The 19659-nt window shown below is 45.1% G+C and overlaps 5 protein-coding genes and 1 long non-coding RNA gene across 8 annotated transcripts; 5 read left to right on the top strand and 1 right to left on the bottom strand.

Annotated features, from left to right (window-relative positions):
- The first annotated feature begins 834 nt into the window (after nt 1–834).
- On the top strand, nt 835–1659 carry apoc1 (apolipoprotein C-I). Its single transcript, XM_061289190.1, has 4 exons — nt 835–900; nt 1068–1125; nt 1206–1341; nt 1421–1659. The coding sequence occupies exons 2-4, from the start codon at nt 1068–1070 to the stop codon at nt 1452–1454; spliced, it is 228 nt and encodes a 75-aa protein (XP_061145174.1). The 5' UTR covers nt 835–900; the 3' UTR covers nt 1455–1659.
- A 1746-nt stretch (nt 1660–3405) lies between these two features.
- Nucleotides 3406–4363, top strand: apoc4 (apolipoprotein C-IV). 2 transcript variants are annotated; one of them, XM_061290136.1, is made up of 4 exons: nt 3406–3732; nt 3848–3889; nt 3958–4042; nt 4133–4363. In XM_061290136.1, the coding sequence occupies exons 1-4, from the start codon at nt 3705–3707 to the stop codon at nt 4326–4328; spliced, it is 351 nt and encodes a 116-aa protein (XP_061146120.1). In that variant the 5' UTR covers nt 3406–3704; the 3' UTR covers nt 4329–4363. The 2 variants fall into 2 exon arrangements, with proteins under 2 accessions (XP_061146120.1, XP_061146121.1); XM_061290137.1 differs by having other exon boundaries at nt 3407–3738; nt 3850–3889.
- Nucleotides 4364–5112: 749 nt separating this feature from the next.
- apoa2 (apolipoprotein A-II) lies at nt 5113–6652 on the top strand. 2 transcript variants are annotated; one of them, XM_061290134.1, is made up of 5 exons: nt 5113–5254; nt 5438–5539; nt 5624–5668; nt 5910–6141; nt 6231–6652. In XM_061290134.1, exons 1-5 carry the CDS (start codon nt 5128–5130, stop codon nt 6385–6387), a joined length of 663 nt encoding a protein of 220 aa, XP_061146118.1. In that variant the 5' UTR covers nt 5113–5127; the 3' UTR covers nt 6388–6652. The 2 variants fall into 2 exon arrangements, with proteins under 2 accessions (XP_061146118.1, XP_061146119.1); XM_061290135.1 differs by lacking the exon at nt 5113–5254 and having other exon boundaries at nt 5431–5539.
- A 2342-nt stretch (nt 6653–8994) lies between these two features.
- apoc2 (apolipoprotein C-II) lies at nt 8995–10293 on the top strand. Its single transcript, XM_061288282.1, has 4 exons — nt 8995–9149; nt 9310–9371; nt 9706–9865; nt 9934–10293. The coding sequence occupies exons 2-4, from the start codon at nt 9323–9325 to the stop codon at nt 10022–10024; spliced, it is 300 nt and encodes a 99-aa protein (XP_061144266.1). The 5' UTR covers nt 8995–9149; nt 9310–9322; the 3' UTR covers nt 10025–10293.
- Nucleotides 10294–11431: 1138 nt separating this feature from the next.
- LOC133160545 (uncharacterized) lies at nt 11432–12908 on the bottom strand. The gene is made up of 2 exons (XR_009715921.1): nt 12708–12908; nt 11432–12041 (listed from the first exon to the last, which is right to left on the bottom strand). It is a non-coding gene; the product is annotated as an uncharacterized LOC133160545 (long non-coding RNA).
- Nucleotides 11811–13038, top strand: LOC133160542 (trypsinogen-like protein 3). The gene is made up of 5 exons (XM_061288281.1): nt 11811–11850; nt 11912–12047; nt 12117–12370; nt 12628–12764; nt 12844–13038. The coding sequence occupies exons 1-5, from the start codon at nt 11811–11813 to the stop codon at nt 13036–13038; spliced, it is 762 nt and encodes a 253-aa protein (XP_061144265.1).
- Nucleotides 13039–19659: the final 6621 nt, after the last annotated feature.

Genomic DNA, 19659 nt, shown 5'->3' with positions numbered 1-19659 from the left:
TCCTATGAAAAATCCCGCGCTTTCCCTCCTTCTCTCCTAGCGATGTTTATTGCCGAGGCACTTTGACGCTCCTCCCTCCTCCAGTTCTTCAAGAGGGAGTTTACAGGCAGGAAGAAGATGGAGATGAACTTCAAACCAAATGGCCACTTGAAGGTGTGAAAGCAAAGCAGAGCAAAGATGGCAAACTTCCTTGCATTTGCAAAGAGGCAGGGAGGCAGGGAATTAAGTTCAGACAGCACAATCAGTCTGCTTTATTTCCCTCTTACAAGAAAAGAGGAACGTCTGGGCAAGAAAAAGTGAAGCAATCCAATACCTTTGCTGCTGCTTTATATGCAAACAAGCTGACTGTGACGGGACACTGCAATGTAGGTCACAGGAGGTAATGAACCTTTGCTATCAGCGATGAAATCAATCATTTAAAAAAGGAGCAAAAATAAAACAAAATGCAGAACAAACCTTAACAGCGCAAAATGAGTGAGTTAGTGATTGTGTGTGCTCACTCAGAAACTTGATTAGATTTGGGGTCGGAAGGAGCATCCAAGAATTGAAAGGGCTCCTGATGCAATCAGCACTCAAGTCAATTGGCATCTCACGTCTCACTGATCAAAGAACGCCACTCCTGACTAATGCTTGAAGCAGTAAAACAATTCACACAACGTGTAATATACGTGTGTGTGTTTTTTTTACAGCGGTTGCGATGAGCTTTTATCCCAAATGAAATGACTGACTGTTGTTTTGGCCTCTCAACCCCTGATATGGCGACGGTGACACGATTAGTAAAAAAAAAAAAAAAAAAAAATCGGGGGGGTGTGCTTGTTGGAGTGCGTCACATCTGTGCAAGCATATAAAGACACACGCGTGCTTACAAACACACACAAACACAGAAATTTCCAACAACAGGTAGGAAACGACTTGAAGGTTTTCAAATGAAATTTAAAGTGTTTTTTTTTTTTGTTTTTGTTTTTTATTAAAATTTTGACCACAACATTCAGTGGTTCTTTTTCAGAACTTGACATTTAGCAATTTTGTAAAAACTTGAATGCATACTTTCTTCTCCTTCCTCTCAGATGATGAAAGTTTACCTGGCAGTCGCCGTGCTCCTGTTGGCTCTGATCGCCTACACGGGTAAGCAGTGAGTTCATAGGGTCATCAATGGGCCATTTTCAAAATGATCATTCAGTTAATTCCTTTATGCCCGCTCACAGATGCTCAGGATGAGACCATAGAGGAGAAGTTTAGTCGCTACGGCGATCGGGTGGCGGAAGCGTTCAGAGACATGGCGGCCAACACCAAGGAGTCCTTTGACAACTTGAGCAACAGCGAATTTGCCAACAACGTCAAGTACGTTTGGAATCAACAACACACGCACGCTCACACACACACCTTGAAAATGAGAAATTGTGCATTTGTGCTCCAACAGGAACTGGTTTAAGAAACAGTTTGGCTCCAATTAGGACCTTGGAGCGTGCAGCCTTCGCCCGAACCTGGTCGTCTTCAGACTTCACTCTGCTGGCTAAACGCTCGCTTTACTCTCAGTGCGGACGTGTTACATTGAATCCATTTCAATGGCTTTGTTAAAACATTCAGTGGTACTTTTGGAAATATTTCCAAACTGTGTTGAATATGTGAATAAATGAACAACTGTTCAGAAAACAACAAGGTGCTTTCTATTGTGTTTGCACGCCATCGCTGCGGCGGTGAAACAAAAAAGAAGAGTTGGTTGAAATCCAGACTAATAACCCAAAAGAAAATAAACACTGAATCAATGTGAAGGACTTCAATGAATAGAAGCAAAATGTAGGGGGAATCAAAAGCTCACAAATGGACTGCAAGTCCCAGAATGCATTGCGAGGCCATCCACACCCGCAGCGCTGATTTGTCTGCGTGGCCCAAAACGGACAAAGTTGATTTCCATAATATGGCCACTTTTGCAGTGATAACAGATGATTTTTCCAAAATATTTTTTTGGTCCCAAATAAGTTGAAATGTTGAATCATAACTGTTGTATTGTCATTATTTCCATGTTTGCCAATGTTAGCTTTCTTAGCGAGGCTTTCAAGCATAACCGCTAGCACTGCAAATCTGAGGAGGGCTCATCGGCGATTGTGTTTTGACCAACTCTTAAAACAACTGTTCTAACTTTTAAAAGGTCTAAAGCCAAGTAAATGCATTTTTCATAAAAAAAAAACATCAACAAAAAAGACCACATGAGAAATAACTTTCTTTGACTGATTCCCTCCTTTAATGTGGCTGTTTGAATCCACTTATCAAAATCATCAAGTGGCGACGATGAAGCGGTGCGTGCGCATCAATTGTGTCTACGGGAGCAAAGGTGACTGCCAACATGGCGGCTTTCTTCGCGAGCTCTTTCACAAGAGCCGGACTAAAGTTTACGCCGGTTAATGATCCACCGTTGCTTCACTGAAGGCTGATGCCTGGAAGACTGCCCGGCGACGGAGAGGTCATCAGACACGTTGGCCTGTGTCAAGACCTTTCCAGTATTTAAAAAAAAAAAAAGATTATTATTTGATATATTCCATTTTATTTTTCATCTCTTTTGTAACAGCTTCAAAATCACTTGCGCAGTCACTTATTTGCGACTGGACCGACTTGGCTAGCTTGCAAATTGTATCAAACTGGACGGTTGGAATCAATTTAAGTATGCTAGAAGACTTTTGATTATGATTGTTTTTTAGTTTGTTTGGACTAATTCAATCAAATATTTTTAGAGTGGGCTTGTTTTTCATTTTCGGGGGAATTCGTTAGGGTTTTATTAGTTGATTTTTTTAAAATTAGTTTTGGCAAACTCCAACAACCTTAGTATGCCCTCAGCAAACTTTTAGACGATTGTCAGCTGGGCCCGCCCCCGCAGCACAGGTTCAATGCTCGTAGGCCTGCAACTCAGGCCTTTGCTGACTGACCAGAAGGGGCTGTCGTTTTATAGACCAGTTTGACCATTTTGTGAAAAAAATGAAAATCAATCTCCAATAATCAGAATAATCACTCGGGCAAATCTTTAACTAACAATCAGATCTTTACTGACTGGATGGAAATGTACTGATTCTCTCGTTTTGCTCCTTCACATGAAGATGACCCACATGCAGCTTTGCTTAACCCTCACCCCCATTCCCAACGCCACAAACAAAGTCTGCTGTGTTTCAACAGCTGCGGGATGAGGGCTGTTGTTGCTTCAGCGATCGGATTGATTTTTTTTTTTTTTGCCATGGACTCTGCCCACAGAAACCTCGGGCCGGGGCCGAACACGTTTATCAGATGGATGCTCTTTTCTACACGCCCTAATCGGTCCCGCTCGATCAGATCAGAGACTTTGACTGGTCGGCAAACACATCAGCGAAACGTCAGCCAAACGGGCTGCAATACTCCATCCAAACGGCCCTCGCCCGCAAGTGAGCGCCCGCTCGTCGAAGAGCAGGTGACGGACAACGGCCTCGAAAAGTGCTTCAAGCTTTTGAGTGAGCAATATTCATTTGAGTCGATGCTGTAAAGGAAGACAGAAGGCCAGCCACAGTTCTCAAACTATCATGAGAGTTTGTCAGGCAAACTCCAACGAGCTAATTATTTAACTGCCACGCTCAACTCAAACAAAAAGTCAGGCCATGGGGACCAATGTACGACCTGTGGCCTTATATAAATAAAATGGCTCAATAACACTCGTTTCATTCAACTCGCCTACGCCGGAGCGGATGAATTTAAGACAAACAAACAAACAAACAAAAGGTACATTGTTCCTCATTTTCATTGTTTTTCTCTTTTAAAAGCGACAACTCCCTCAACTCGATGGCCTACTAACATAATCTATCAATCCCGTTTCTGTTTGTCTGACGGCAGATGAGATTTCTCGTCATTGCGCTCATTTTGCTGGTTCAAGGTAAGTTTGATTGGTCCTGCTTATTTTGCTCCACTTCTTTTCTGACAACTGACAAACTATACTTCCAGCATGCGGGCCGCTTCGGGCGCAGACGCTGGGGCCGGATGCCAGCGAGTCGCCGGGAGTCCTGCAAAGACTGCTTGACAAGGCTCGGTATTGCCTGCACTTCAATGCGCTTCAACACACGCACACATACCCCGATCCAGATGTACCGTGGCTCAAGCAGCCTACTTGTGCACACAGCGCGGCCAAAGAGAAGGCAGAGACGGTGAGGGACACGGTGATGGGCTTTGCGAGCGAGTACTACGACGAACACATCCAGCCGACGGTGGACAGCTACAGCCGATGGGCGGCAGGTGTCAGCGACGCGGCCAGGGAGAAGATCCTGGACTACTTGCCCTTCTTTGCCACCAACACCAGCAGCCAAGGAGCCATGTAACAGCAAATGTTTCATAATTAAAGCAACAACACAAAGCGTGTGCTTGAACAACAACGTCTGTGCTTGTGCTACACCACAACAATCAACAAATTCGACACATTCGAACAGTTTGGCCGGGTAGATCAGTCAAGGCCAGATGCGGTTAGGCACCCAAATTTATTAGGGCAAGATGGAATGTTTCGAAAACACTTCCACACTGTCGAAACAAGAGCAAGAACTATGGTGGTCCCAAAGGTCAAAAGATGATGTTCAGTATGTTGCAATTCTTCTTTGACATTCATCTTTTTCAAAGAGACTCCAGCGAGTCGGTTTCCTTTTCTGCAATGCCAAAGATTGAAATGCGATGAGTGGAACGGCTTTCGCTAGCCAAGTTGGCTGTGTTCGCTCCCACAATGGCGCAATCACCACTTTCTATGAAAACAGAAAAAGAAAGAAAGAAAGCTCTACTCAAGGACACGGTTAGACTGCGCCGGTTGGCCGGAGAGTTTGATTGCACACGCCACTGCATAAGAAAGTGTACTTGCAGTTCTTTTGTGTTTGTTTCTTCGCATGAACCTCTGCGGAGGCTTAGCGAGTGTCAGCTAAGGAAGACTACATTAAATTTTACTGATGATATTGAAAGACATTCGTATTTTTCCGTGCCCGACGCACCGACCTCCATGGTCATCATTTGGTACGAATTTTGGCGATGACCCAAACAAAAATGGTTGCTGGCTCATTTCATGAAGAGGCACATGATGCATCTCAAAAGGGACAAAGGGTCACTTTGCAAAAGTTCAGCGAGGTGGCGTCCAGACCAATGCTCCTGACCTCGCTCGCTCGCTCGCTCGCAGCAGAACAGCAAGATAATCTAATCGACGGATGGGCAGTTTTACAAGCGAGCTGTAGATTAAGACATACGTACAAAGCGAATTGTGCGCTATCAGGTGGGTCTCTGGGTGCATTGTGAATACGCACCACGGCAGATGTTGCGCAACACCCAATTGGGTTTTCAAGCAAATGTCATGTACACTGGACTTTGTTTAGCGGATGTGTGCGTGGGTGCACTTGCCTTGCCTTGTGTGTGTGTGCGTGTGTGTGTGTCCTGATCAGATGACGTGTGCACGCAGTCCCCCCCTATATCATCTGGTCCAGATGTGAGCTCCCAGTTGCAGACAACTCACTTTCAGAGCAGACTGTCACTTCTGGAAACCAGACGCAATCAATAGCAGGTAAGCCTTCCATTTCAAGCTTTTTTCTCAAAAGCACGAGCCAATTATGATTAAAAATGTTCAATATGTTTCTTCTCCTTTCAGACATGAACACAAAGTACGCCATCGCCCTGATCCTGGCTCTGCAGGGTAAGAAAAGAAAAAGCATGATGTATAAGTTTGAAGTTAAAGTGGTAGCTCTACTGAGTCCAAACATGCGCAAGATGTCTCAATATGATTGGCAGAATCGCGCCCTTCAGGAGAGAACGAAAACATTCCAACAGATTCCCGTGTAAAAAGACGCTCAAAGTCAAATGTGCCCATTGGGCGTTTCAATGCAACTTGCTTTGAGCATCAGCCTAATGTTGCCTGCTCTGTTTTCTCACGGCAGTCTCCATGAGCCTGTGCGATGTTCCCGCACCGGACCAGGAGCTTGTGGATAAATACAACACATTGAAGGGCGTCTTCTACAAGCGTCTGATCAACGCTTACGGCAAAATCCAGGAAGCCGTGGCCCCATTAGTTGAGAAAATGGGAGAGAGCGACCAGGGCGCTAAGGCCAAAGAGTACTTGGAGGATCTGCAGACCAAGCCCGAGCTCCAGGCCATCATCAAGGTTGGCAGGTGAGTGTTTGCAAAAGCCACACACAGTTGCGCACTTGAGCTTTTCGTGGCACGTGGAACTTACGCACGCACGCACGTCTGCTGCTTAGCGGGATAGTTGAAGAGGTCGGCCCCCTGGTGGACAAAGCCCGCACATCCGTCCTGGGCCTGTACGGACACTACCTGCGCCCCCAGATCGGCGAGTACCTGAACGACGCCATCAACAATATCAAGGTTTACCTGGACAAGTTCCTGCCCGCCCAGTAAAAAGCTTGGCCGGCTTTTCCCGGAAGTCTGACGGAGACCGCGCAGCGCTTCGAGCCCCAAGGAGCACCGAGCATTGTTGTTTTTTTTCTTTTCTATTAACACCATCGAATCGCCAACGCCGTCCACGCCAAACGTACTCAGCGTGTGCAACATGTTTGTGTTTGGTACACCAACAGTAGTCCTCGTGCGAATATGTGCATGTTTGTATCTGTGAGTGTGTGCAATCAAATGAACAGGAATAATAATAAAAAATGTCTGCAAGGTGCCTGTTTAAGCTTAAACTGGATCTGATTTGACGGTTCGATGGCAGCCAGATGCTGCACCGACAAACACCGACAGTTAAGAATTCTGCTCCTCACTCTCACTTCTATAATCCACGTTGGCGTTTCCCAGAACATTTGCAAAAACTTCTCAAGCACAATTGCTGCATCAAAGCATCGATTTAGATTTAGAGACACAAACGTTATTGAATACAAAAAATAGTTCACCAGGGATGGGGCGTTGTGATTTTCAAGTAATGCTGATGAACATCTGAAACCATTTAAAATCAAATCAAGACAAGTCATGTCAAGTCAAGTCTGAAATAATAATTTTGAATAATGGGAAAGAATGATAGAAGTTAAGCTTTGCATATTGGTAATAATTGTGACATCAACGAGGGCCTCTAATTATTAACAATAACTAACTAGAGCAAAGACCAACTATAGTTTTAGAATTGATTAATCTATCAATTATTCCAATGATTACTTAGGTAATCATTCGCCTCAACCCGTTTCCAGGCACAAATATTTGTCAACCAGTGACTTAGTCAATTTTTCCCTTGCCCTGATACTAACAACAACGACAACAATAATAATAATAATAATAATAATAATAATAATAATAATAATAATAATAATAATAATAATAATAATAATAATAATAATAATAATAACAACAACAACAACTATAATAATAATGAAAATAATAATGAAAATAATAATACCGATGATAATAATAATAATAGATTAAACATAATTTTAGCACATTTGTACTTTAAAAAGCGTGTATGAAACGCATGTCTCTGCACTAATCAACAGACGCAATTCTCAGCTTCAAAATATTTACTGACCCCTGCTCTGTAAAGTCTTATACTGCCTCCCATTGGCCCACAAATTGCATTGCAGCATAAATCATGGTGCATAAAACGATTATCATAACAATTGACAGTCTATCCATCTATTTTCTGTACCGCTTGTACCCACGGGGGTCGCGGGCGTGATGGAGCCTATCCCAGCAGTCATCGGGCAGTAGGCGGGGGACACCCAGAACCGGTTGCCAGCCAATCGCAGGGCACACAGAGGCGAACAACCATCCGCACTCGCACTCACACCTATGGGCAATTTGGAGAGCTCAATTGTCCTACCAAGCATGTTTTTGGGATGTGGGAGGAAACTGGAGTGCCCGGAGAAAACCCACGTGGGCACGGGGAGAACATGCAAACTCCACACAGCGAGGCCCGGAGGTGGAATCGAATCCACACCTTCCGAACTGTGAGGTGAGGTGGACGTGGTAACTAGTGCACCACTGAGCCGGCCCACTCCGCTCCATTTCACTGAATTATAGGTTTCTCTGTATCGTTCGCAAATAAGTCACACCCTTCTCCTCAAATCTTGTCATTTTGCTACGAAGTAGGGTGGGCTGGCCAGTCTACACCGAGTGTTTAGAAGCAATGCCGAAATGAAAATGCACGTTTGCGGAGGAGTTGAATAAAAAAATCCTGTGCTTTGGCCAGGGGCGTGATCCTTATGATGTTGAGTGCTTGAAATGTATGGTAGGCAGGCACTGATGTGTCTGTGGCAAATGAAGGTGCCAACGACCTGCAGGCACACATAAATTCAGCCAAGCACACAAAAGCAACGAGGGCTCATCATCCAAAGTCACGGATTTCTTTGTGACAAAGTCCGAGAGTGTAGCCGTCACTGCAGCAGAAGGTAGCATACCTTTCATACAGTTAGACACCATGAAAGCTACAGGTCAATGGACTGCACATCTGGCTTGGTAAGGAAGATTTTCACAAAAAATTCTCACGCACCCGAACGAAGACAGAAGCCATTGTAAACTTTTTTTTATTTAGTGTACCACTATAAAAACTAAAAAAATGTCTGTCCATATGGTTTTTGTTAGTGTAAATATGTTTTTGTTATTGTACATACGTATGTTGTTTTGTGTTATTCGGGCAAATAAATGCAATTGCTATACTGACACCATATCATTTGTGTCATAACATACACCGATGAACCCCAAAAAGTTGTCCTTTCAGAAACCCGAACCTGGTCACCCTAATTTAACTCTTATGTCAAGGCACCGCAGCAAAACTATTGCATCTTTGTCACTGATCTCCAAATTGTCCCAAAACCAGTCCAACCGTCCAGGAGTAGGCCTCCCAGCCCCAGACGTCATGAAAGGTTGCTATGAAGCCAAAGTGCGATGGATTCACTCGCAACATTGTGGCCACATCAAAGTGCGTTCAGATGACCCTCGGCGCTCCTCCTCCTCGTTCCGATAGCATGTTTTTTAAACCCCACGTCACGCCATGCCACGCAGCGCGGACTCGCAAACCCAGAGGGAGGGGACGACGACAACGCAGGATTATCTCCTCCGGAGTGCACTTTGGCTCCAGGAGCGACAAATCAACACTTGGCAGCCGCTATATAAACGGAGGAGGAGGCCGGCCGAGGAGCCGATCCGTTTTTCTCATCGCGCTTCCGGAGAGGACGACAGTGAGTACTCTGACCATTTTTTGCCTTACAATTCTTTGCCCGAGTTATGACGTGTGCGGCCAATAACAGCATTCAAGTCATCACCCGAAAGGCAACTCAAGAGAGCCAATGTCGCTCCCTAGTGGACACGATGGCTAAATGTTGACTGTGCTGTTTGCAGATCCACCACCATCATGAACAAACTGTTGGTTGTTTCTGTGCTGCTCGCAGTCCTCGCTCTCAGTAAGTGGACACACACTCACATTTTAGCCACAGAATGGAAGGACAAGCCTCCAAGTCTTAAACTTGACATTTGACTGATCTTTCTCTAAAATACATGGAAAAACAGGAAGACTGTGGTCCATGGTTCAAATCACCCCATAAACCTTTTTTCAGCCTACAAAACTAATGTTTCGTTAACATAACTAATACTGCTAATAAAACCAACGAGGATGGGAGCCTAAATGTTCAAGGAAAGATAGATGCCCAATTGTATACCTTCCTTCCCACTGCACATTCGATATCTTGACAATTGGAAATGCATGAACTCAAAAGCCCACGCGCTGGTGCCACACAGGCGCAGAAGGTTTCCGCATGCCAAGGCAGGCCGAGGATGAAGAGCAGGGCACCCTCACCATGTTCAGCAACACAATCAAGTCTTACTACAGCGATGCGGTCAACACCATCTCCGACTACGTGGAGACCATCAAGGGCCTGAAGGTGGAGGAGAAAGTCAGGTGAGATGTCCTCGGGGGTGTCAAACCACGCCAGAGGGAAAAAGGCCAACCTCCCGTTGTGTCTGCAGGAACCTTTACTCGGAGACCACCACCATTTTGAGCACCTACAACAGCATCGTTCAGGACCAGCTCTATCACCTGTTTACTGGGCAGCAGTGAACAACTCCAAAGCACAACGGCAACTGCCAGAATGAAAACAGACTAACGAATTTGACCAAAGTGGACAGCCAGCAAGCGCAACAGCAGCAATGATAGCATTGCTATTCCAGAAAGTTGACCCTCGCCCCAAGGCGGGCGCCACACATCACCCACCTCAGCTATTTGACACCTCTTGAAATATTAAAAGTATTTATACAAAACTGTCACGTTTGATCACTTCACAATTTACATTCGGAAAAAAAACACGTCATGGCATATCAAACAAAAATGTCAAAAAGTATAGATGTGTTATTTTGACTACCGTAATTTTCGGACTATAAATCGCACCGGAGTATAAGTCGCACCAGCCATAAAAACCCCAAAAAAGTGAAAAAGAAACATATATGTATATAAGTCGCTCCTGAGTATAAGTCGCCCCCCCACCCAAACTATGAAAAAAAACGCGACTTATAGTTCGAAAATGACGGTAATTAAAACTATATCTCTGACGATTAAGATTATTTTGAAAAGTACTCAAATCTGCAGATGAACTCATTCGACTGTATCGGTCAGTGTTCTACTTTTTAGGCAAGATCATAGACAACAAGAAAAACATAGCAACGATGGCACAGTATCACTCAATGATTCTTGATAGTGCTAATTAGCGGCGCTTGGATCAATCGGCTGCCGATGATCGTTGATTATTGCCTATCATAAAAAACGATCATTGATCGTGGTCGCATAAAAATCTCTGACTGGAACAGCTCTTGTGCTAACTGTCATTAGGGGGTGCTACAAGGTAATTTCTATCATGGGCCGTGACGTGTACGCGACCGAGTTAACCTCCATTTTAATTTCTCACTTCACTTCTTTCATTGGCTTTTCAGCAACTCTCAGAAATAATTTGTCAAAGTTTTCCACGTCCAGTTTCAAATGTGTGGTTGAAGAGTCATCGGGACTTTTGTTAGGATGAATTGACTTCCTGCATTCATTCCCTTTGTCAACATTTTCTTGCGTAAATGTTTACATGTTGTTCCCTGAGTGTCCTCATTTGTTGTGCAATCGATCAATTCTGAAAATAAAAAACAAAAAGTCCTCAAGGACAGGATGTTAATGTGTGCAAATATATTTGCCTCCAAAGCTTGACCCCAATTGCGCAATCTGGCACTTGTGGGGAAAAGGTGCAATGGTAAAATATTAACTTGATTAACACAATCGGGCAGACTTATTTCCTCAATTTGTTCTTATGCAACAAAATGCTTTGCTTGTGTTCTTTGAATCAATTGGGGGCAAAGTATTCTTCAATCCGGCCCACCAAACATTTCCATTGTCTGTCACAGGACTTTGACATCTTTTTTTTGTTTCTTCATTTATTGATTTATAGTATTGGAATCAAACAGTGAATAAATTAAAAACATTACGGCAATGAACATTTTGTAGTTTTAGTTTTAACCTGTACATGTCATTATTAAAATAAAACAATTTTACAAACACGCTGAAACTTTTTTTAGCCTCATTGATGGATGAGCTGGTCGATCACATGCTGCACATGAACACAAAAGTGTGCACATCCCTCCGGGTTATATGGATGAGGTAGAAAGGGACGCTATCGTCACCCGACTGCTGCTGCAAGAACATTTTATTGTTCTTGAGGAACGACGAGATGATTACTGGAAACAAGGTGTGACCCTTCGTGTGTGAACGTTATTACAAAGGTCACATGCGGACGGGAAGTGATGGCAAATCATGACCCTCCTTCGCTCCTTATATAAGGAGAGGGCTGCCGCCGTCTGCCGCCATCGACAACATGGAGCGTCTTCTTCTGCTTCTCGTTTTGGGCCTCGCAGGTAAACGATTGCTGCCGCGCACGCTCAATTGGGATGGTGGCTTAATGATGAGCGTCAACAGGTGCGTCGCCGCTGATGGACGACAACCTGTGCCAGCCTCACTCCAGACCCTGGCAGGTGTGGCTTCAGACCCCCTGGAAGAGATGCAGCGGCGCCCTCGTAAACCGCTGGTGGCTGGTGACGTCCGCCGCCTGCGCGTAAGCCAGACCGTACTGATTGCGTTAACTGTCTTTTTCATCCCGCCAACTGAATAAAAATCTCTCCAGTTCGACCGACGTCACGGCGTCCCTGGGCGAACATAATGTGATGGAGGACGAGGGCACCGAGCAGCACATTGCCGTGGCGGAGGTTATCCGCCACAGCCCGTACCGCTCACCCCTGCACAGCCTGGTCATGATGCGCCTGGCCCAGCCGGCCCATTTCACCCAATACGTGCAGCCCATCGGCCTGCCGGGTCGCTGCCCTCAGCCGGGAGACAGCTGCACTGTCAGCGGATGGGGCTCCACAGTGCCCAATCAGTGTAAGCCCGTGTTGCTTAAAATTCTCGTCTTTTTGCAGCGGTGCGACACACGCAAGTTTTACACGTGCTAATGCTAATTTTAAGGTAGGAGGCTGCCGATACCACACGATGATACTTGTACTAACAACTATGCGATATCAACTTCAGTTGCTACAACATTTGCCCCAGGCACAAAGAAATGCTTCCCCCCGAACAAATGCTTCAGATTGAATGAAGAAAAAAAAAATGATGCGCTCACGCTTTTGTTGTTGAAACAGATGAGTCTCCTAACCAGCTCAAGTGTTTAACTGTACCGGTTGTGGAAGATCAAACTTGCATGAATGCGTTCCCCGACTACCTGTTCTGGAGCTTGGGGATGGTGTGTGCTGGCGGGGCTGACGCCGCTGGCTGCTTGGTGAGCCCAAACGTCGCTTTTGCTGCTGTTCGACTTTGAGTGGAACTCGTGCGATTGATTTTGGGTGATGCCTGCGCAGAAGGACAATGGCGCCGTGCTGGTGTGCGACGGACAGCTGCAGGGCGTGCAGTGGGTGGATCTGGGCTGTCGGAACGCCGAGCACCCCAGCGTCTACACCAAGCTGTGCAAATACAACGACTGGATGCGCAGAGTGATGGACAGCCACACGCCGACCACCACCACCGCACGGCCCTTCACCTCCAAGAGCCCATGAGGGAGGAAAAACAAAAAACGGTTATTTCAGTAGCTGGCTCCCGTGAGAACAATCAGGCATCAAGGAACGACTCTCGCACATTGAAGCCTCAAACTATGATTCATTTGAAGCTCATTATACTTACATTTCATAACCACATTAAATACCTAGTTGTCCCTCAAACATCCCCGTCCCGGTTTCTTTTGCCTTGCACAAATTGTCTTTGAAGTGAATTTTACCTTGTTTCAATAAACAAACCTTTCCTTGATAAGTAGCCATTTTGTGTGACATGGATCCCATAAGCAAAAGTGCGTCCTGCGTGATTACAAAGAGCCACTAGAGAGCGCGGTGGGCCATGCAAGCAGCCGGCCGGAGAGTCCTGTTGCTCCCAAGCAAGCAGGCGACGCAACACTTCAATTCTTTGCCATCTGCAACTTCGGAGGGAGTCGCTGATGGTGTCGGGGTACACTTGACCTGTCTTGTGTGCCGACACCTGAGTTCGATTCCCGCATATGACGGCGTTTGTGTGTGCGTGTGTGCGCGTCTGTGTGTGTGTGCGTGCGTGTGTGTGCGTGTGTGCATGTGTGTGTGATACTCGAGATTATATTATTGTATGAAAAACATTGCATGATATTAAGTTAGAACCTGTGTGTGTGTAGTGGCGTGTATGTTCTACATTGACATAAAAGTGTTTTTCTGCCCAGTTGTTATTTATAAATTTTGTTGAGGATTGTGATAATGATTTCATGTGCCATGGAGCTCATGTCTTCTCAAAGGATTTTGGCAGCTGGTAAACTGTTTCTAATGAACAGGACTGGAGTGGCGCTGTAGACAACCTTGAAGCGCACATTCTTGGACTTTGTTACAGCTGGCTGAGCCTCATTTGCTTAGAGCGCACCTTGGCAAAGGTAAGCCTTTCTTCAATGTAGTTCAAAGTAGGTTTTAAAACTAGGGTTAGGGTTTCAAACTAGGGTTCAGGTTTCAAAGTAGGGTTTAAAGCTAGGGTTAGGGTATCAAACTAGGGTTAGGGTTTCAAACTCAGGTTTCAAACTAGAGTTAGCATTTTGACCCTAAGATGTACAAGGCCATCAATTATTTGACATTTCTCCATTCTTTTCCTCTACTTCTCTAGCTTTCCCTCCATCTTTCCGTGTTTGTGCACTTTATCACCTCTGGCATTATATTTTCAGTGATGAAGAGCTCCCATATATCTTTTGCTGAGACAATAGTACAAAGACTTGTGCAGGCCTTGATTGATTTCTGAAGATATTGTGGCTCTGTGCTGGTGGGAAGTAACTCGCTCCAATAAGAGCCCTTTTGACTCATTCTACTGGACATGATTTGGCCACTTTTTTCTTCAGAGGACACAGAAGAGGAATCTTCTGAGTCAGATTGATCCTGTTCAGTTGGATTTCCAGGTGGATAACTTCCAATACCACCTGGACAATAGTTTGAGTCCTTATCAGAAATTTCAGACTCTTGAGTCCAACCCTGTTACTGCCTTTCCATCATCCATCACCATCTGACGAACAATTTTAGCTGTATATCTAGCAGCCATGATACCTTGGATTAGGAAACAACACGAAACAATATGTAGCTATATAAATAAATACACTCACACACACAGACACACGCATAGTAATGTTAGCTATCTTAGGTGGCTTGCTAGCTCACTGCCACATCCAGAAGTTCTCCGACGACACGGCCATTGTTGGATATGTCTCGGAGGGGAACGATCTGGAATATAGGACGGTCATCAAGGACTTTGTCAGCTGGTGTGAGCTCAACCAGCTTCAGCTGAACACCAGCAAGACGAAGGAGTTGATTGTGAGCTTTGGGAGGACAGCACCCATCTTCACTCCGGTGAACTTCCAGGGATCATTGAGGTAGTGGAGAACTACTAATTCCTGGGTGTTTCCCTTAACAACAAACTGGACTGGACTGATCACACCCACGCCCTGTACAAAAAGGGCCAGAGTCGCCTCCACCTGCTGAGGAGACTGAGGTCCTTCGGTGTGTGCAGGGCTCTCCTCCGGACCTTCTGTGACTGTGGTGGCCTCAGCCATCCTCTACGCTGTGGTCTGCTGGGGTGGGGGCAGTACTGACCGGGACAGGGGGAGACTGAATAAGATGGTCAGAAGAGCGAGCTCTGTCCTGGGCTGTCCCCTGGACTCCATTGAGGTTGTGGATGAGAGGAGGACGTTGATTAAGCTTAAATCCATCATGGACAACACCTCTCACCCCCTCCATGAGATTGTGCGGTCCCTGAGCAGCTCCTTTAGCGGCAGACTTTTGCACCCTCGGTGTAGCAAGGAACGGTTCCGCAGGTCCTTCATTCCCTCTGCTGTCAGACTTTACAACATGCATGCCACCTGATTAAATGAATGTGTTTCGTCTCTGCTAGCAGCACTTGTGTTTGTCCTTGTCTGTTATTTAACCTTTTTTGTAATTCTGGCACTTGTTTTATTCTTGCACTCGTATTATTCTTGCACTCACGTGCGCTGCTGTGACAAGTGAATTTCCTCACTGTGGGATGAATAAAGTTCTATCATAGCTGGTGTTAGTAAAATTTGTAGATAAATAAAACAGTCATGTAAGACACACACGATGTTCCTTTCTTCTCTGCTGTTCACTTCAAACACGCTCCATGCGACCGCAATGCTCTCGTATCAGACAAGGCTTGCTCGATCACCTGCTCGTTTGCTGTCTCACAATGTACCCTACACAAATCCGAAACATTTGTTGCGGCTCCGAGTCACGACGAGGGGCAAGTTTTGGTTTCCAAGGGTGTTTTTATTCCTCTTCAACGTCTCTCCCATACAGAGCCGCCTCTTTCCCGTGCGCGGTGGTGCGTTTACGGGCAGTCGGAGAAATCAACGCCAACAAAAAAAATTACATCCAGCCTAGTTAAGACCATACCAAAGACTATAAAAATGGGACCCATTGCCTCCCTGCGTGTGTGACGATCATTGGGACTTAAAAAAAAAAAAAAAAAAATTAATTTTTTTTTTTTGTACCCATGTATAATGCGCACCCCAGATTTTAGGACAATAAATTAGTTAAATTTTGCGCACTATACACGGAAAAAAACGGTATTCATATCATATTATTATAAAGATTATACTTACACGTACCAGCTCTTGCTGTCTAAAATAATCTTCTTGAAGGGCGACACTCTGATTAGTGTATCTGTGTTGTCGAGTTCATTTATTCTTGACAGCTACAGTTGATAAGAATCAAAGATTTTTGTTTGTGGCGGCTGTGGCTCAGGGAGTAGTGTGGGTCGGTTAGTACTCGGAGGGTTAACGATTCGATCCCAGCTCTATCTTGGTCACATGTTGTTGTGTCCTTAGGCAAGACACTTCTCACATCTTGCCTCCAGGTCACCTTTGTAAACAAGAAAGTGTTCTCAATTGGCTTGCCTGGTAAAACAATGAATTACATAAAGTAATCCATTGGATTCCATAGAAAATGCATGCGGGTCATAATACAAAAAGTACAATTTCTTAAAATGTATAAAAGACAAGTTAAAAATTTAAATGTCATTATGTCACAAACATATTTTTTTAGGAAAACCTGGAATATGAAAAGATTTTTATTATGAACACATTTAAAAAAAAAAAACCCTCACCAGGTCATTTTTGACCCACTTATGCATCTAAGTAGAGGAAAATCGGGATAATATCTAGAGCAGTGGTTCTTAACCTTGTTGGAGGTACCAAACCCCACCAGTTTCATATGCGCATTCATCGAACCCCTCTTTAGTGAAAAATAAGATTTCCATCCGTCTGTCCGTCCATCCATCCAGTCCAGTTCAGATATGCGTCATCACAAATTTACACGATGAATCGGGTGTTTTTCGGACCTCTGCAGTGGAGGCTCTGCCGAACCCCTGAGACCGACTCACCGAACCCCTAGGGTTCGATTGAACCCAGCTTAAGAACCACTGATCTAGAAACTGACAGATTGCTACTGTACACTCTTATGATCAATTGCACTACATAAAGCTTGACATCGATTGCCTGGGCTCATTTTTAATCTTTTTGAGGTCTTTCCAAGCTGAAAATGTAAGCACTGACGGCAAACAAGGCACCATCTGACATGCTTGTCTTTGAGGAAAGCGACAAGTCAAGAATCAAACAGCGCTCTGTTTAATTTCCTGCAAAGCTGGTGTGTGATTGGCATGCGTCTCCCTCCCGCAGACTTGACTGTACTGTCTTGGTCTATTTAACAAAGTCGTCACGGTAAAAGGGTGCGTGTCACAGAGGTAGCCAGAGGTTCCATACATCCTGTAATGCCACCGCATTGCAGTCAAAAGCATTTCGCCGTGTGTATTTGTTTGGCCAATCAGAAAGAGTACCCTAACCCCCCCCCACTCAGGCAAAGCTTTCGCACAGCATTATGTAGCCAGCGCTTTAACCGAGCCGTGGGGTGTTAGACGAGTGAAAAAATGGACCGAAACGAGGCGTCACCATGGAAACAGATCTCTATTTTAAATGAAAAAAAGTGTGCGCAGAGTCCTGCGAAAGCTTATTGTGTTCACCACTGACTGCACCTCCTCCCCCTTTTTTGGGGGGGAGAAAGCAATTAGGCCCTATTTTTCTGCCCCCGTCGATACAAATCAGGCTACGTGCGTCCCAGCAGTTCAGTTCCCGTTGCGCCATTACAGTATATCTTGTGCTAGCAGTCAGTTGCCTGTGTCTGAAAAAAAAAAAAACATCACATGCTAGTGTCAGCCGCTGCTCCCACAAGTTAAGAATGTCACTTGTGCTTTTTTTCCCCAGTCAAAGAGCAGATTTGTTTTGACTTTTTTAAAGTGTAGCCTCCGCTACATTAGCTCGTAAATGGTGGCCACCTGGTGTGTGTTTATTTCCTGCAATGCTATTGTCTACTGGGGACTGAGTAGGTCTTTATTCGTACAATATAGCTGCTGTTGCAGTTTACATCAAGTAAAAGTGGAATTTAGAAGGACTGCAATGGAGCAATTATGCAAGCGAGACTCAAGTAATAAGTTGGGGAGCTAGCTCAGTGGCCTAGTGGTAGACTGTCCGCCCTGAGACTGGAAGGTTGTCGGTTCAAAACCGTGGCCGGGTCATACCAAAGACTATAAAAATGGGACCCATTGCCTCCCTGCTTAGCACTCAGCATTAAGTGAACATCTTAATCACTGTAAGTATGCAAATGAGGCAAGACGCAGCCAGAGTGTCAAGTTACAGTCAGTGCGGTAGGAATTGGAAGAAGCAGTAAAAACTCCACCAAACTCGTCGTAATGACCCGTGATATAACTAATGATTAACGACAACTCAAATAATAGTTAATATAACATTCATATTATATGTCCCCCCCCACCCCCCTGAGAGATTGCCACCTTATTGTGGTCAGGGGGTTTGCGTGCCTCAGTGACCCTAAGAGCAATACCAGCAGAAGCTTTAATCTTCAGGTGGGACACCCAAGCTGGACAGGTCTTAGTGTAGAGGCCTGAGTGCAATCCACTTCTCAAGGTTGAGATCTGGACACTCAGCTAACAACTGCGTGCGTAACAGTGTTAAAAATGTGTGTAAAAAAAAAAAAAAGAACATGCCCCCTTCACATTTCTGACTGCCCCCTCTTATGTGCATTCCTAAAACCGGCCCTGGATCAAAATCACATGGGGATGGGTTAAATGCAGAGGACAAATTTCACCACACCCAGATGTGTGTGTGACGATCATTGAGACTTTAACTTTAAATCTAGCAGACGACAAATGCTGGTTAAAGATAACAATAACAATATTGAGAGCTGTCGCGGAAAAGTCGTATTACTTTCAAAGTTGTATTTTTTTTCCACATTGGGATTGAAGGATAGGAAGAAGGATTGCTCCGTGTGGGAGTTGTGCCGGTTTCCGGAATTGTAACGAGCCTCCGAAATCCTTCAAGCCACCGAGGTCACCTTATCTTTGCGTCTTGCTCCATTAAAGTGGGAGTGGGAGCTCAAGAGGGCCAAATCGGTGGAATAAAAGTAGTGACGACCTCTCCGCCCACAAAGGTCCTTTCCTTTGTCCTCTTCCAAATAAATCACGTCCTTATTTGGAGATAAGAAAGCGAGGAGGGCCGCAAAGATTAAATCCTTCCTAGGTGATTGTGTAGAAAAGCAAAAACTGGAGCAGAGAGGCTTCCTTTGAAAAAAAGTGGTTCACAATTTTGATAGTCGGTGGTTTGCTTGTCACCCCAAAACATGCGTAGCGGTCCAAATGATGGATCGTGCTACTGGCTTCCTAAAGTGGCTTCCGCAAAGTGTGCACGTTGCTAGCTTGGCCTTGGGGCCTTCCGCAAGGGGCGCTGCTGACAACTGATGACTTCCTCCTTCCACACTCTTAGCCCATTGGGACACAGCTGTCACTCACTCCGCACGCGAGTATGAAAGTCCTTTGTATCTGGCCCACGGGCCTTGAGTTTGACACTGGTGCCCAACCCCATCAGCCACTCACTCCCCTGACGCAGCGGCAATACAGTTTCAAACTGTCATATATTTCTCCTTTCAACAATCTCATTACTGTAGCATCGGAGTGCTCTCAGTTCCTCGCCGCCCCTGAAGGCAGCACTTTTGAGAAAATGTGTCTCCCCTGAGTAGAAAACAAAAAGTAGTTACAAGAGACCGTTTTAA

The sequence above is a fragment of the Syngnathus typhle genome, linkage group LG10 (genome assembly GCF_033458585.1).
Source record: "Syngnathus typhle isolate RoL2023-S1 ecotype Sweden linkage group LG10, RoL_Styp_1.0, whole genome shotgun sequence".
NCBI lineage: Eukaryota > Metazoa > Chordata > Actinopteri > Syngnathiformes > Syngnathidae > Syngnathus > Syngnathus typhle.
This window is presented reverse-complemented; position numbering and strand designations above follow the sequence as displayed.

Excerpts from the sequence above, each read along its gene's own strand:
- apoc1 (XM_061289190.1), top strand. The coding sequence starts at position 1,068 with ATGATGAAAGTTTACCTGGCAGTCGCCGTGCTCCTGTTGGCTCTGATC. Across the intron at positions 1,126-1,205 it reads GGCTCTGATCGCCTACACGG|ATGCTCAGGATGAGACCATA; the intron begins GTAAGCAGTGAG and ends GCCCGCTCACAG. Across the intron at positions 1,342-1,420 it reads GAATTTGCCAACAACGTCAA|GAACTGGTTTAAGAAACAGT; the intron begins GTACGTTTGGAA and ends GTGCTCCAACAG.
- apoc4 (XM_061290136.1), top strand. The coding sequence starts at position 3,705 with ATGAATTTAAGACAAACAAACAAACAAA. Across the intron at positions 3,733-3,847 it reads AAGACAAACAAACAAACAAA|AGATGAGATTTCTCGTCATT; the intron begins CAAAAGGTACAT and ends TTGTCTGACGGC. Across the intron at positions 3,890-3,957 it reads GCTCATTTTGCTGGTTCAAG|CATGCGGGCCGCTTCGGGCG; the intron begins GTAAGTTTGATT and ends CTATACTTCCAG.
- apoa2 (XM_061290134.1), top strand. The coding sequence starts at position 5,128 with ATGCTCCTGACCTCGCTCGCTCGCTCGCTCGCAGCAGAACAGCAAGAT. Across the intron at positions 5,255-5,437 it reads AGCGAATTGTGCGCTATCAG|TCCCCCCCTATATCATCTGG; the intron begins GTGGGTCTCTGG and ends GTGTGCACGCAG. Across the intron at positions 6,142-6,230 it reads GCCATCATCAAGGTTGGCAG|CGGGATAGTTGAAGAGGTCG; the intron begins GTGAGTGTTTGC and ends TCTGCTGCTTAG.
- apoc2 (XM_061288282.1), top strand. The coding sequence starts at position 9,323 with ATGAACAAACTGTTGGTTGTTTCTGTGCTGCTCGCAGTCCTCGCTCTC. Across the intron at positions 9,372-9,705 it reads GCTCGCAGTCCTCGCTCTCA|GCGCAGAAGGTTTCCGCATG; the intron begins GTAAGTGGACAC and ends GGTGCCACACAG. Across the intron at positions 9,866-9,933 it reads AAGGTGGAGGAGAAAGTCAG|GAACCTTTACTCGGAGACCA; the intron begins GTGAGATGTCCT and ends TTGTGTCTGCAG.
- LOC133160542 (XM_061288281.1), top strand. The coding sequence starts at position 11,811 with ATGGAGCGTCTTCTTCTGCTTCTCGTTTTGGGCCTCGCAG. Across the intron at positions 12,048-12,116 it reads GTGACGTCCGCCGCCTGCGC|TTCGACCGACGTCACGGCGT; the intron begins GTAAGCCAGACC and ends AAATCTCTCCAG. Across the intron at positions 12,765-12,843 it reads CTGACGCCGCTGGCTGCTTG|AAGGACAATGGCGCCGTGCT; the intron begins GTGAGCCCAAAC and ends ATGCCTGCGCAG.